Consider the following 15216-nt stretch of genomic DNA (forward strand, 5'->3'; position numbering starts at 1 on the left):
GAGGGGAGCTGGTTCCCCGTACCTGAATGGGAGGGGAGCTGGTTCCCCGTACCTGAATGGGAGGGGAGCTGGTTCCCCGTACCTGAATGGGAGGGGAGCTGGTTCCCCGTACCTGAATGGGAGGGGAGCTGGTTCCCCGTACCTGAATGGGAGGGGAGCTGGTTCCCCGTACCTGAATGGGAGGGGAGCTGGTTCCCCGTACCTGAATGGGAGGGGAGCTGGTTCCCCGTACCTGAATGGGAGGGGAGCTGGTTCCCCGTACCTGAATGGGAGGGGAGCTGGTTCCCCGTACCTGAATGGGAGGGGAGCTGGTTCCCCGTACCTGAATGGGAGGGGAGCTGGTTCCCCGTACCTGAATGGGAGGGGAGCTGGTTCCCCGTACCTGAATGGGAGGGGAGCTGGTTCCCCGTACCTGAATGGGAGGGGAGCTGGTTCCCCGTACCTGAATGGGAGGGGAGCTGGTTCCCCGTACCTGAATGGGAGGGGAGCTGGTTCCCCGTACCTGAATGGGAGGGGAGCTGGTTCCCCGTACCTGAATGGGAGGGGAGCTGGTTCCCCGTACCTGAATGGGAGGGGAGCTGGTTCCCCGTACCTGAATGGGAGGGGAGCTGGTTCCCCGTACCTGAATGGGAGGGGAGCTGGTTCCCCGTACCTGAATGGGAGGGGAGCTGGTTCCCCGTACCTGAATGGGAGGGGAGCTGGTTCCCCGTACCTGAATGGGAGGGGAGCTGGTTCCCCGTACCTGAATGGGAGGGGAGCTGGTTCCCCGTACCTGAATGGGAGGGGAGCTGGTTCCCCCTACCTGAATGGGAGGGGAGCTGGTTCCCCGTACCTGAATGGGAGGGGAGCTGGTTCCCCGTACCTGAATGGGAGGGGAGCTGGTTCCCCGTACCTGAATGGGAGGGGAGCTGGTTCCCCGTACCTGAGTGGGAGGGGAGCTGGTTCCCCGTACCTGAATGGGAGGGGAGCTGGTTCCCCGTACCTGAATGGGAGGGGAGCTGGTTCCCCGTATCTGAATGGGAGGGGAGCTGGTTTCCGTACCTGAATGGGAGGGGAGCTGGTTCCCCGTATCTGAATGGGAGGGGAGCTGGTTCCCCGTATCTGAATGGGAGGGGAGCTGGTTCCCCGTACCTGAATGGGAGGGGAGCTGGTTCCCCGTACCTGAATGGGAGGGGAGCTGGTTCCCCGTACCTGAATGGGAGGGGAGCTGGTTCCCCGTACCTGAATGGGAGGGGAGCTGGTTGCCGTACCTGAATGGGAGGGGAGCCGGTTCCCCGTACCTGAATGGGAGGGGAGCCGGTTCCCCGTACCTGAATGGGAGGGGAGCCGGTTCCCCGTACCTGAATGGGAGGGGAGCCGGTTGCCCGTACCTGAATGGGAGGGGAGCTGGTTCCCCGTATCTGAGTGGGAGGGGAGCTGGTTCCCCGTATCTGAATGGGAGGGGAGCTGGTTCCCCGTACCTGAATGGGAGGGGAGCTGGTTGCCGTACCTGAATGGGAGGGGAGCCGGTTCCCCGTACCTGAATGGGAGGGGAGCCGGTTCCCCGTACCTGAATGGGAGGGGAGCCGGTTGCCCGTACCTGAATGGGAGGGGAGCTGGTTCCCCGTATCTGAGTGGGAGGGGAGCTGGTTCCCCGTATCTGAATGGGAGGGGAGCTGGTTCCCCGTACCTGAATGGGAGGGGAGCTGGTTGCCGTACCTGAATGGGAGGGGAGCTGGTTCCCCGTACCTGAATGGGAGGGGAGCTGGTTCCCCGTACCTGAATGGGAGGGGAGCCGGTTGCCCGTACCTGAATGGGAGGGGAGCTGGTTCCCCGTATCTGAGTGGGAGGGGAGCTGGTTCCCCGTATCTAAATGGGAGGGGAGCTGGTTCCCCGTACCTGAATGGGAGGGGAGCTGGTTCCCCGTATCTGAATGGGAGGGGAGCTGGTTCCCCGTATCTGAATGGGAGGGGAGCTGGTTCCCCCTACCTGAATGGGAGGGGAGCTGGTTGCCCGTATCTGAATGGGAGGGGAGCTGGTTCCCCGTATCTGAATGGGAGGGGAGCTGGTTCCCCGTATCTGAATGGGAGGGGAGCTGGTTCCCCGTACCTGAATGGGAGGGGAGCTGGTTGCCCCTACCTGAATGGGAGGGGAGCTGGTTCCCCGTATCTAAATTGGAGGGGAGCTGGTTCCCCGTACCTGAATGGGAGGGGAGCTGGTTCCCCGTACCTGAATGGGAGGGGAGCTGGATGCCCGTACCTGAATGGGAGGGGAGCTGGTTCCCCGTACCTGAATGGGAGGGGAGCTGGTTCCCCCTACCTGAATGGGAGGGGAGCTGGATGCCCGTATCTGAATGGGAGGGGAGCTGGTTGCCCCTACCTGAATGGGAGGGGAGCTGGATGCCCGTATCTGAATGGGAGGGGAGCTGGTTCCCCGTACCTGAATGGGAGGGGAGCTGGATGCCCGTATCTGAATGGGAGGGGAGCTGGTTGCCAGTACCTGAATGGGAGGGGAGCTGGTTGCCCCTACCTGAATGGGAGGGGAGCTGGATGCCCGTATCTGAATGGGAGGGGAGCTGGTTGCCAGTACCTGAATGGGAGGGGAGCTGGATGCCCGTATCTGAATGGGAGGGGAGCTGGTTGCCAGTACCTGAATGGGAGGGGAGCTGGATGCCCGTATCTGAATGGGAGGGGAGCTGGTTCCCCGTACCTGAATGGGAGGGGAGCTGGTTGCCCGTACCTGAATGGGAGGGGAGCTGGTTCCCCGTACCTGAATGGGAGGGGAGCCGGTTGCCCGTACCTGAATGGGAGGGGAGCTGGTTCCCCGTATCTGAGTGGGAGGGGAGCTGGTTCCCCGTATCTAAATGGGAGGGGAGCTGGTTCCCCATACCTGAATGGGAGGGGAGCTGGTTCCCCGTATCTGAATGGGAGGGGAGCTGGTTCCCCGTATCTGAATGGGAGGGGAGCTGGTTCCCCCTACCTGAATGGGAGGGGAGCTGGTTGCCCGTATCTGAATGGGAGGGGAGCTGGTTCCCCGTATCTGAATGGGAGGGGAGCTGGTTCCCCGTATCTGAATGGGAGGGGAGCTGGTTCCCCCTACCTGAATGGGAGGGGAGCTGGTTGCCCGTATCTGAATGGGAGGGGAGCTGGTTCCCCGTATCTGAATGGGAGGGGAGCTGGTTCCCCGTATCTGAATGGGAGGGGAGCTGGTTCCCCGTACCTGAATGGGAGGGGAGCTGGTTCCCCGTACCTGAATGGGAGGGGAGCTGGTTCCCCGTATCTAAATTGGAGGGGAGCTGGTTCCCCGTACCTGAATGGGAGGGGAGCTGGTTCCCCGTACCTGAATGGGAGGGGAGCTGGTTCCCCGTACCTGAATGGGAGGGGAGCTGGTTCCCCGTACCTGAATGGGAGGGGAGCTGGTTCCCCGTACCTGAATGGGAGGGGAGCTGGTTCCCCGTACCTGAATGAGAGGGGAGCTGGTTCCCCGTACCTGAATGGGAGGGGAGCTGGATGCCCGTATCTGAATGGGAGGGGAGCTGGTTCCCCGTACCTGAATGGGAGGGGAGCTGGTTCCCCGTACCTGAATGGGAGGGGAGCTGGTTCCCCGTACCTGAATGGGAGGGGAGCTGGTTGCCGTACCTGAGTGGGAGGGGAGCTGGTTCCCCGTACCTGAATGGGAGGGGAGCTGGTTGCCGTACCTGAATGGGAGGGGAGCTGGTTGCCGTACCTGAATGGGAGGGGAGCTGGATGCCCGTATCTGAATGGGAGGGGAGCTGGTTGCCAGTACCTGAATGGGAGGGGAGCTGGTTGCCCCTACCTGAATGGGAGGGGAGCCGGTTGCCGTACCTGAATGGGAGGGGAGCTGGTTGCCCCTACCTGAATGGGAGGGGAGCCGGTTGCCGTACCTGAATGGGAGGGGAGCCGGTTGCCCGTACCTGAATGGGAGGGGAGCCGGTTGCCGTACCTGAATGGGAGGGAGCCGGTTGCCCGTATCTGAATGGGAGGGGAGCTGGTTGCCGTACCTGAATGGGAGGGGAGCCGGTTGCCGTACCTGAATGGGAGGGGAGCTGGTTGCCGTACCTGAATGGGAGGGGAGCCGGTTGCCGTACCTGAATGGGAGGGGAGCCGGTTGCCGTACCTGAATTTAGGGGAGCTGGTTGCCGTACCTGAATGGGAGGGGAGCTGGTTGCCGTACCTGAATGGGAGGGGAGCTGGTTGCCGTACCTGAATGGGAGGGGAGCTGGTTGCCGTACCTGAATGGGAGGGGAGCTGGTTCCCCGTACCTGAGTGGGAGGGGAGCCGGTTCCCCGTACCTGAGTGGGAGGGGAGCTGGTTCCCCGTACCTGAGTGGGAGGGGAGCCGGTTGCCCATACCTGAATGGGAGGGGAGCCGGTTGCCCGTACCTGAATGGGAGGGGAGCCGGTTGCCCGTACCTGAATGGGAGGGGAGCCGGTTGCCCGTACCTGAATGGGAGGGGAGCCGGTTGCCCGTACCTGAATGGGAGGGGAGCCGGTTGCCCGTACCTGAATGGGAGGGGAGCCGGTTGCCCGTACCTGAATGGGAGGGGAGCCGGTTGCCCGTACCTGAATGGGAGGGGAGCCGGTTGCCGTACCTTGAATGGGAGGGGAGCCGGTTGCCCGTACCTGAATGGGAGGCCGAGCTTTAATTACCAGTTGAGAAATTAAAGTAGTTGCTCTTTTTAATCTTTGCGCCAAAACAGTTTTTAACACATGATTGTATTTAGAATGGTTGCTGACTGAATGGGGCTGATGAAAACACACGTTTTACTCCAGCAGACCATCAGCTGAGGAGCAGCAGGAGAAATCCCTCTCAGAATAGTCTCTGTGTACTGTGAGCATGTGATAGTTGTGTTGGATAAATAAGATGACTAACGAAAATACACCCGGGGCAATTTAATTTAATTCCACTAAATTATGCAATTTAACCTGTAGGACTGAACAGCGTCAGTTTGTGAGAGGATTCTGTTTCTCTCGGTCATTTTTGGCAACTCAAGTCGTTTGTGTGTGTCTGACAACAGTGACAGGAACAGAGGCAGCTTGTTGAGCTAATAGACCAACTAATGTGTCTTACATTCTCTCTCTCTCTCTCTCCCTGGAAAAACTGACGTCTATGAGCAGAGGAAGGAGGAAAAAGAGAAGAGTGAGCTGACAGGCAGCAGGCCCTCTCGCCCTCCCATCTGACTCCTTCTTCTCTCTCTCTCCTCTTCTTTCCCTCTGAGGGTTTGTCTTATGATGAATGGGGCTGTCTGAACAAACCCTCACCAATTAGACCGAGAAGGGGAGGGAGGGAGGAGGGCGAGGGAGGGAGGAGGGCGAGGGAGGGAGGGAGGGAGGGAGGGAGGGAGGGAGGGAGGGAGGGAGGGATAGAAAGACTGAAGTGAAGAGGGAGGATGTGAGAAAAGAGTTAGAAAATGCGGTCTTTTGTGTTTACAGTAAAGGTCATGAGGACTAAGTAAAGATCTACTAGAATAGTGTCTGTTGTGTTTACAGTAAAGGTCATGAGGACTGTAAAATAAAGATCTACTAGAATGCGGTCTGTTGTGTTTACAGTAAAGGTCATGAGGACTGTAAAATAAAGATCTACTAGAATGTTGTGTTTACAGTAAAGGTCATGAGGACTGTAAAATAAAGATCTACTAGAATGTTGTGTTTACAGTAAAGGTCATGAGGACTGTAAAATAAAGATCTACTAGAATGTTGCGTTTACAGTAAAGGTCATGAAGACTGTAAAATAAAGATCTATTAGAATGCTTGCTGTCTGTTGTGTTTACAGTAAAGGTCATGAGGACTAAGTAAAGGTTTGCTAGAATGCTGTGTTTTACAGTAAAGGTCATGAGGACTAAGTAAAGGTTTGCTAGAATGCTGTGTTTTACAGTAAAGCTCATGACTGTAAAATAAAGATCTACTAGAATGCGGTCTGTTCTGTTTACAGTAAAGGTCATGAGGACTAACTAAAGGTTTGCTAGAATGCTGTGTTTTATAGTAAAGCTCTGTGTGTTTCAGCCTGGTCGTGATGCTAAGGGTGCTGCTCTGGCTCTGTTCACCGCTCGTCTCCACCGCTCTGACGTCACTACCCATAGGGCTGTGCTGCAGGCCATCATCTTTCAGCTGGACAAAGCCATCGAGAGGTAACCAACCCCTGCACTACATTAGTTATCCCTTTTTATCTCTCTCTACTTAATTAGTCCTATTCTCTCTCTCCTTAATTAGTCCTATTCTCTCTCTCTCTCCTTAATTAGTCCTATTCTCTCTCTCGCTCCTTAATTAGTCCTATTCTCTCTCTACTTAATTAGTCCTATTCTCTCTCTCTCTCCTTAATTAGTCCTATTCTCTCGCTCCTTAATTAGTCCTATTCTCTCGCTCCTTAATTAGTCCTATTCTCTCTCTCTCTCTCCTTAATTAGCCCTATTCTCTCTCTCTCCTTAATTAGTCCTATTCTCTCTCTCTCTCCTTAATTAGTCCTATTCTCTCTCTCTCTACTTAATTAGTCCTATTCTCTCTCTCTCTCCTTAATTAGTCCTATTCTCTCCCTCTCTCTCCTTAATTAGTCCTATTCTCTCTCTCTCTCTCCTTAATTAGTCCTATTCTATCTCTCTCTACTTAATTAGTCCTATTCTCTCTCTCTCTCTCCTTAATTAGCCCTATTCTCTCTCTCTCCTTAATTAGTCCTATTCTCTCTCTCTCTCCTTAATTAGTCCTATTCTCTCTCTCTCTACTTAATTAGTCCTATTCTCTCTATCTCTCTCCTTAATTAGTCCTATTCTCTCCCTCTCTCTCCTTAATTAGTCCTATTCTCTCCCTCTCTCTCCTTAATTAGTCCTATTCTCTCTCTCTCTCTCCTTAATTAGTCCTATTCTATCTCTCTCTACTTAATTAGTCCTATTCTCTCGCTCCTTAATTAGTCCTATTCTCTCTCTCTCTCTCCTTAATTAGTCCTATTCTCTCTCTCTCCTTAATTAGTCCTATTCTCTCTCTCTCTCCTTAATTAGTCCTATTCTCTCTCTCCTTAATTAGTCCTATTCTCTCTCTCTCTCTCCTTAATTAGTCCTATTCTCTCTCTCTCTCTCCTTAATTAGTCCTATTCTCTCTCTCTCCTTAATTAGTCCTATTCTCTCTCTCTCCTTAATTAGTCCTATTCTCTCCCTCTCTCCTTAATTAGTCCTATTCTCTCTCTCTCTACTTAATTAGTCCTATTCTCTCCCTCTCTCCTTAATTAGTCCTATTCTCTCTCTCTCTACTTAATTAGTCCTATTCTCTCCCTCTCTCCTTAATTAGTCCTATTCTCTCTCTCTCTCCTTAATTAGTCCTATTCTCTCTCTCTCTCCTTAATTAGTCCTATTCTCTCTCTCTACTTAATTAGTCCTATTCTCTCCCTCTCTCCTTAATTAGTCCTATTCTCTCTCTCTCTCTCCTCAATTAGTCCTATTCTCTCTCTCTCCTTAATTAGTCCTATTCTCTCTCTCTCTCTCCTTAATTAGTCCTATTCTCTCTCTCTACTTAATTAGTCCTATTCTCCCTCTCTCCTTAATTAGTCCTATTCTCTCTCTCTCTCCTTAATTAGTCCTATTATCTCCCGCTCTCCTTAATTAGTCCTATTCTCTCCCTCTCTCCTTGATTAGTCCTATTCTCTCACTCTCTCCTTAATTAGTCCTCTCTCTCTCTACTTAATTAGTCCTATTCTCTCTCTCCTTAATTAGTCATATTCTCTCGCTCCTTAATTAGTCCTATTCTCTCCCTCTCTCCTTAATTAGTCCTATTCTCTCGCTCCTTAATTAGTCCTATTCTCTCCCTCTCTCCTTAATTAGTCCTATTCTCTCTCTCCTTAATTAGTCCTATTCTGTCTCTCTCTCCTTAATTAGTCCTATTCTCTCTCTCTCTCCTTAATTAGTCCTATTCTCTCTCTCTCACCTTAATTAGTCATATTCTCTCTCTCCTTAATTAGTCCTATTCTCTCTCTCCTTAATTAGTCCTATTCTCTCTCTCCTTAATTAGTCCTATTCTCTCTCTCCTTAACTAGTCATATTCTCTCTCTCCTTAATTAGTCCTATTCTCTCTCTCTCGCTCCTTAATTAGTCCTATTCTCTCTCTCTCTCCTTAATTAGTCCTATTCTCTCTCTCTCTCCTTAATTAGTCCTGTTCTCTCTCTCCTTAATTAATCCTATTCTCTCTCCTTAATTAGTCCTATTCTCTCTCTCCTTAATTAGTCCTATTCTCTCTCTCCTTAATTAGTCCTATTCTCTCTCTCCTTAATTAGTCCTATTCTCTCTCTCTCGCTCCTTAATTAGTCCTATTCTCTCTCTCTCTCCTTAATTAGTCCTATTCTCTCTCTCTCCTTAATTAGTCCTATTCTCTCTCTCACCTTAATTAGTCCTATTCTCTCGCTCCTTAATTAGTCCTATTCTCTCTCTCTCTCTCTCTCCTTAATTAGTCCTATTCTCTTCCTCTCTCCTTAATTAGTCATATTCTCTTCCTCTCTCCTTAATTAGTCCTATTCTCTTCCTCTCTCCTTAATTAGTCCTATTCTCTCTCTCTCACCTTAATTAGTCCTATTCTCTCTCTCACCTTAATTAGTCCTATTCTCTCTCTCTCCTTAATTAGTCCTATTCTCTACCTCTCTCCTTAATTAGTCCTATTCTCTTCCTCTCTCCTTAATTAGTCCTATTCTCTCTCTCTCACCTTAATTAGTCCTATTCTCTCTCTCTCACCTTAATTAGTCCTATTCTCTCTCTCACCTTAATTAGTCCTATTCTCTCTCTCTCCTTAATTAGTCCTATTCTCTCTCTCTCTCCTTAATTAGTCCTATTCTCTCCCTCTCTCACCTTAATTAGTCTTATTCTCTCCCTCTCTCCTTAATTAGTCCTATTCTCTCTCTCTCTCCTTAATTAGTCCTATTCTCTCTCTCTCTCTCCTTAATTAGTCCTATTCTCTCTCTCTCCTTAATTAGTCCTATTCTCTCTCTCCTTAATTAGTCCTATTCTCTCTCTCTCTCCTTAATTAGTCCTATTCTCTCCCTCTCTCCTTAATTAGTCCTATTCTCTCCCTCTCTCCTTAATTAGTCCTATTCTCTCCCTCTCTCCTTAATTAGTCCTATTCTCTCCCTCTCTCCTTAATTAGTCCTATTCTCTCCCTCTCTCCTTAATTAGTCCTATTCTCTCCCTCTCTCCTTAATTAGTCCTATTCTCTCCCTCTCTCCTTAATTAGTCCTATTCTCTCCCTCTCTCCTTAATTAGTCCTATTCTCTCTCTCCTTAATTAGTCCTATTCTCTCTCTCCTTAATTAGTCCTATTCTCTCGCTCCTTAATTAGTCCTATTCTCTCTCTCTCTCCTTAATTAGTCCTATTATCTCTCTCTCTCCTTAATTAGTCCCATTCTCTCTCTCTCTCCTTAATTAGTCCTATTCTCTCTCTCTCCTTAATTAGTCCTATTCTCCCTCTCTCCTTAATTAGTCCTATTCTCTCTCTCTCTCCTTAATTAGTCCTATTCTCTTCCTCTCTCTCTCCTTAATTAGTCCTATTCTCTCCCTCTCTCTCCTTAATTAGTCCTATTATCTTCCTCTCTCTCTCCTTAATTAGTCCTATTCTCTCTCTCCTTAATTAGTCCTATTCTCTCTCTCTCTCCTTAATTAGTCCTATTCTCTCTCTCTCTCTCTCTCTCTCTCCTTAATTAGTCCTATTCTCTTCCTCTCTCTCTCCTTAATTAGTCCTATTCTCTCCCTCTCTCTCCTTAATTAGTCCTATTATCTTCCTCTCTCTCTCCTTAATTAGTCCTATTCTCTCTCTCCTTAATTAGTCCTATTCTCTCTCTCTCTCCTTAATTAGTCCTATTCTCTTCCTCTCTCCTTAATTAGTCCTATTCTCTCTCTCTCTCTCTCTCTCTCTCTCCTTAATTAGTCCTATTCTCTTCCTCTCTCCTTAATTAGTCCTATTCTCTCTCTCTCTCTCTCTCCTTAATTAGTCCTATTCTCTCTCTCTCTCTCTCCTTAATTAGTCCTATTCTCTTCCTCTCTCCTTTATTAGTCCTATTCTCTCTCTCTCTCTCTCCTTAATTAGTCCTATTCTCTTCCTCTCTCCTTAATTAGTCCTATTCTCTTCCTCTCTCCTTAATTAGTCCTATTCTCTTCCTCTCTCCTTAATTAGTCCTATTCTCTTCCTCTCTCTCTCCTTAATTAGTCCTATTCTCTTCCTCTCTCTCTCTCCTTAATTAGTCATATTCTCTTCCTCTCTCCTTAATTAGTCCTATTCTCTTCCTCTCTCCTTCACCTCTCAATCCTTTAATGTACATAACAGATAACTCACCTCCCCCTCTCTCCCTCCCTTCCTCTCTCCCTCCCTTCCTCTCTCCCTCCCTTCCTCTCTCCAGTGTTGACACCCAGAGAGATGGTTTAATATTCATCTATGACATGACCAACTCCAGCTATGGGAACTTTGACTATGAGCTCTGTGTCAAGATCCTCGACCTCCTCAAGGTAACACACCGCCTGTGTCCCAAATGACTCCCGGTCCCAAATGACTCCCGGTCCCAAATGACAACCTGTCCCAAATGACTCCCTGTCCCAAATGACTCCCTGTCCCAAATGACTCCCTGTCCCAAATGACTCCCTGTCCCAAATGACTCCCTGTCCCAAATGACCCCCTGTCCCAAATGACTGCAAATGACTCCCTGTCCCAAATGACTCCCTGTCGCAAATGACTCCCTGTCGCAAATGACTCCCTGTCAAATGACTCCCTGTCAGATGACTCCCTGTCAGATGACTCCCTGTCAGATGACTCCCTGTCAGATGACTCCCTGTCAGATGACTCCCTGTCAGATGACTCCCTGTCAGATGACTCCCTGAAATATTAAATGGTATAAAATTAAATAACAATAATGAGGCTAAAAACAAGGAGTACCAGAACCCAGTCAATGGACCGTGTTACCAGAACCCAGTCAATGGATCGTGTTACCAGAACCCAGTCAATGGACCGTGTTACCAGAACCCAGTCAATGGACCGTGTTACCAGAACCCAGTCAATGGATCGTGTTACCAGAACCCAGTCAATGGATCGTGTTACCAGAACCCAGTCAATGGACCGTGTTACCAGAACCCAGTCAATGGGCCGTGTTACCAGAACCCGGTCAATGGACCGTGTTACCAGAACCCAGTCAATGGGCCGTGTTACCAGAACCCAGTCAATGGGCCGTGTTACCAGTACTAGTCAATGGGCCGTGTTACCAGAACCCAGTCAATGGGCCGTGTTACCAGAACCCAGTCAATGGACCGTGTTACCAGTACTGGTCAATGGGCCGTGTTACCAGAACTCAGTCAATGGACCGTGTTACCAGAACCCAGTCAATGGATCGTGTTACCAGAACCCAGTCAATGGGCCGTGTTACCAGAACCCGGTCAATGGGCCGTGTTACCAGAACCCAGTCAATGGACCGTGTTACCAGTACTGGTCAATGGACCGTGTTACCAGAACCCGGTCAATGGGCCGTGTTACCAGAACCCAGTCAATGGACCGTGTTACCAGAACCCAGTCAATGGGCCGTGTTACCAGAACCCAGTCAATGGGCCGTGTTACCAGTACTAGTCAATGGGCCGTGTTACCAGAACCCAGTCAATGGGCCGTGTTACCAGAACCCAGTCAATGGACCGTGTTACCAGTACTGGTCAATGGGCCGTGTTACCAGAACCCAGTCAATGGGCCGTGTTACCAGAACCCAGTCAATGGGCCGTGTTACCAGTACTAGTCAATGGGCCGTGTTACCAGAACCCAGTCAATGGACCGTGTTACCAGTACTAGTCAATGGGCCGTGTTACCAGAACCCAGTCAATGGGCCGTGTTACCAGAACCCAGTCAATGGGCCGTGTTACCAGAACCCAGTCAATGGGCCGTGTTACCAGAACCCAGTCAATGGACCGTGTTACCAGAACCCAGTCATTGGATCGTGTTACCAGAACCCAGTCAATGGATCGTGTTACCAGAACCCAGTCAATGGATCGTGTTACCAGAACCCAGTCAATGGATCGTGCTACCAGAACCCAGTCAATGGACCGTGTTACCAGAACCCAGTCAATGGGCCGTGTTACCAGAACCCGGTCAATGGACCGTGTTACCAGAACCCAGTCAATGGGCCGTGTTACCAGAACCCAGTCAATGGGCCGTGTTACCAGTACTAGTCAATGGGCCGTGTTACCAGAACCCAGTCAATGGGCCGTGTTACCAGAACCCAGTCAATGGGCCGTGTTACCAGAACCCAGTCAATGGACCGTGTTACCAGTACTGGTCAATGGGCCGTGTTACCAGAACCCAGTCAATGGGCCGTGTTACCAGAACCCAGTCAATGGACCGTGTTACCAGAACCCAGTCAATGGATCGTGTTACCAGAACCCAGTCAATGGGCCGTGTTACCAGAACCCGGTCAATGGGCCGTGTTACCAGAACCCAGTCAATGGACCGTGTTACCAGTACTGGTCAATGGACCGTGTTACCAGAACCCGGTCAATGGGCCGTGTTACCAGAACCCAGTCAATGGACCGTGTTACCAGAACCCAGTCAATGGGCCGTGTTACCAGAACCCAGTCAATGGGCCGTGTTACCAGTACTAGTCAATGGGCCGTGTTACCAGAACCCAGTCAATGGGCCGTGTTACCAGTACTGGTCAATGGGCCGTGTTACCAGAACCCAGTCAATGGGCCGTGTTACCAGAACCCAGTCAATGGGCCGTGTTACCAGTACTAGTCAATGGGCCGTGTTACCAGAACCCAGTCAATGGACCGTGTTACCAGTACTGGTCAATGGGCCGTGTTACCAGAACCCAGTCAATGGGCCGTGTTACCAGAACCCAGTCAATGGGCCATGTTACCAGTACTAGTCAATGGGCCGTGTTACCAGAACCCAGTCAATGGGCCGTGTTACCAGAACCCAGTCAATGGGCCGTGTTACCAGAACCCAGTCAATGGGCCGTGTTACCAGAACCCAGTCAATGGGCCGTGTTACCAGAACCCAGTCAATGGGCCGTGTTACCAGAACCCAGTCAATGGACCGTGTTACCAGAACCCAGTCAATGGACCAAGTTACCAGAACCCAGTCAATGGACCGTGTTACCAGAACCCAGTCAATGGACCGTGTTACCAGAACCCAGTCAATGGGCCGTGTTACCAGAACCCAGTCAATGGGCCGTGTTACCAGAACCCAGTCAATGGGCCGTGTTACCAGAACCCAGTCAATGGGCCGTGTTACCAGAACCCAGTCAATGGGCCGTGTTACCAGAACCCAGTCAATGGGCCGTGTTACCAGAACCCAGTCAATGGGCCGTGTTACCAGTACTGGTCAATGGACCGTGTTACCAGAACCCAGTCAATGGGCCGTGTTACCAGAACCCAGTCAATGGACCGTGTTACCAGTACTGGTCAATGGGCCGTGTTACCAGAACCCAGTCAATGGGCCGTGTTACCAGAACCCAGTCAATGGGCCGTGTTACCAGAACCCAGTCAATGGGCCGTGTTACCAGAACCCGTCAATGGGCCGTGTTACCAGTACTGGTCAATGGGCCGTGTTACCAGAACCCAGTCAATGGACCGTGTTACCAATACTGGTCAATGGGCCGTGTTACCAGAACCCAGTCAATGGACCGTGTTACCAGTACTGGTCAATGGGCCGTGTTACCAGTACTGGTCAATGGACCGTGTTACCAGAACCCAGTCAATGGGCCGTGTTACCAGAACCCGTCAATGGGCCGTAGTACCACTATAATAGGGAATAGGGCTCTGGTCTATAGTAGTACCACTATATAGGGAATAGGGCTCTGGTCTATAGTAGTACCACTATATAGGGAATAGGGCTCTGGTCTATAGTAGTACCACTATATAGGGAATAGGGCCCTGGTCTAAAGTAGTTCACTATATAGGGAATAGGGCTCTGGTCTATAGTAGTACCACTATTAGGGAATAGGGCTCTGGTCACTAGTAGTACCACTATATAGGGAATAGGGCTCTGGTCACTAGTAGTTCACTATATAGGGAATAGGGCTCTGGTCACTAGTAGTACCACTATATAGGGAATAGGGCTCTGGTCTATAGTAGTACCACTATATAGGGAATAGGGCTCTGGTCTATAGTAGTACCACTATATAGGGAATAGGGCTCTGGTCTATAGTAGTACCACTATATATAGGGAATAGGGCTCTGGTCTAAAGTAGTACCACTATATAGGGAATAGGGCTCTGGTCTATAGTAGTACCACTATATAGGGAATAGGGCTCTGGTCTATAGTAGTACCACTATATAGGGAATAGGGCTCTGGTCTATAGTAGTACCACTATATAGGGAATAGGGCTCTGGTCTAAAGTAGTACCACTATATAGGGAATAGGGCTCTGGTCTATAGTAGTACCACTATATAGGGAATAGGGCTCTGGTCTATAGTAGTACCACTATATAGGGAATAGGGCTCTGGTCACTAGTAGTTCCACTATATAGGGAATAGGACTCTGGTCTATAGTAGTTCTTCCTCTCCTTTTCATCATCCTCTCTTCCTCCTCTTCCTCTCCTCTCTTCCTCTCCTCTCTTCCTCTCCTCTCTTCCTCTCTTCCTCTCCTCTCTTCCTCTCTTCCTCTCCTCTCTTCCTCCCCTCTCTTCCTCCCCTCTCTTCCTCCCCTCTCTTCCTCCCCTCTCTTCCTCCCCTCTCTTCCTCCCCTCTCTTCCTCCCCTCTCTTCCTCTCCTCTCTTCCTCTCCTTTCTTCCTCTCCTCTCTTCATCTCTTCCTCTCTTCATCTCTTCCTCTCTTCATCTCTTCCTCTCCTCTCTTCCTCTCCTCTCTTCCTCTCCTCTCTTCCTCCCCTCTCTTCCTCTCCTCTCTTCCTCCCCTCTCTTCCTCCCCTCTCTTCCTCTCCTCTCCTCTCTTCCTCTCCTCTCTTCCTCTCCTCTTCATCATCATCTCTTCCTCTCCTCTCTTCCTCTCCTCTTCATCATCATCTCTTCCTCTCCTCTCTTCCTCTCCTCTTCATCATCCTCTCTCCTTCTATTTCTTCCCCTCTTTTGTCTTTTTCACTCGTTACCTGTGTGTGTGTGTGTGTGTGTGTGTCTGTGTGTCTGTGTGTCTCTCCTAGGGTGCGTTCCCAGCTCGTCTGAAGTGTGTGTTCATCGTGTCTTCTCCTCTCTGGTTCAGAGCTCCCTTCGCCGTCCTCAGACTCTTCGTACGTGAGAAGCTGAGAGAGAGGGTACGACCGTGTGTGTGT

At 50.4% G+C, this 15216-nt stretch overlaps 1 protein-coding gene across 1 annotated transcript in view; it reads left to right on the plus strand.

Moving 5' to 3' along the window:
• The window catches only part of LOC118936819 (tyrosine-protein phosphatase non-receptor type 9-like), a 54879-nt gene that overhangs the window by 23332 nt on the left and 16331 nt on the right, over nt 1–15216 (plus strand). Inside the window, exons 4-6 of the mRNA XM_036934194.1 lie at nt 6002–6126; nt 10358–10463; nt 15088–15198. Coding sequence (XP_036790089.1) covers nt 6002–6126; nt 10358–10463; nt 15088–15198 — 342 coding nt within the window. The remainder of the gene's footprint in view (nt 1–6001; nt 6127–10357; nt 10464–15087; nt 15199–15216) is intronic.

This window comes from Oncorhynchus mykiss, chromosome 10 (genome assembly GCF_013265735.2).
Source record: "Oncorhynchus mykiss isolate Arlee chromosome 10, USDA_OmykA_1.1, whole genome shotgun sequence".
Taxonomy (NCBI): domain Eukaryota; kingdom Metazoa; phylum Chordata; class Actinopteri; order Salmoniformes; family Salmonidae; genus Oncorhynchus; species Oncorhynchus mykiss.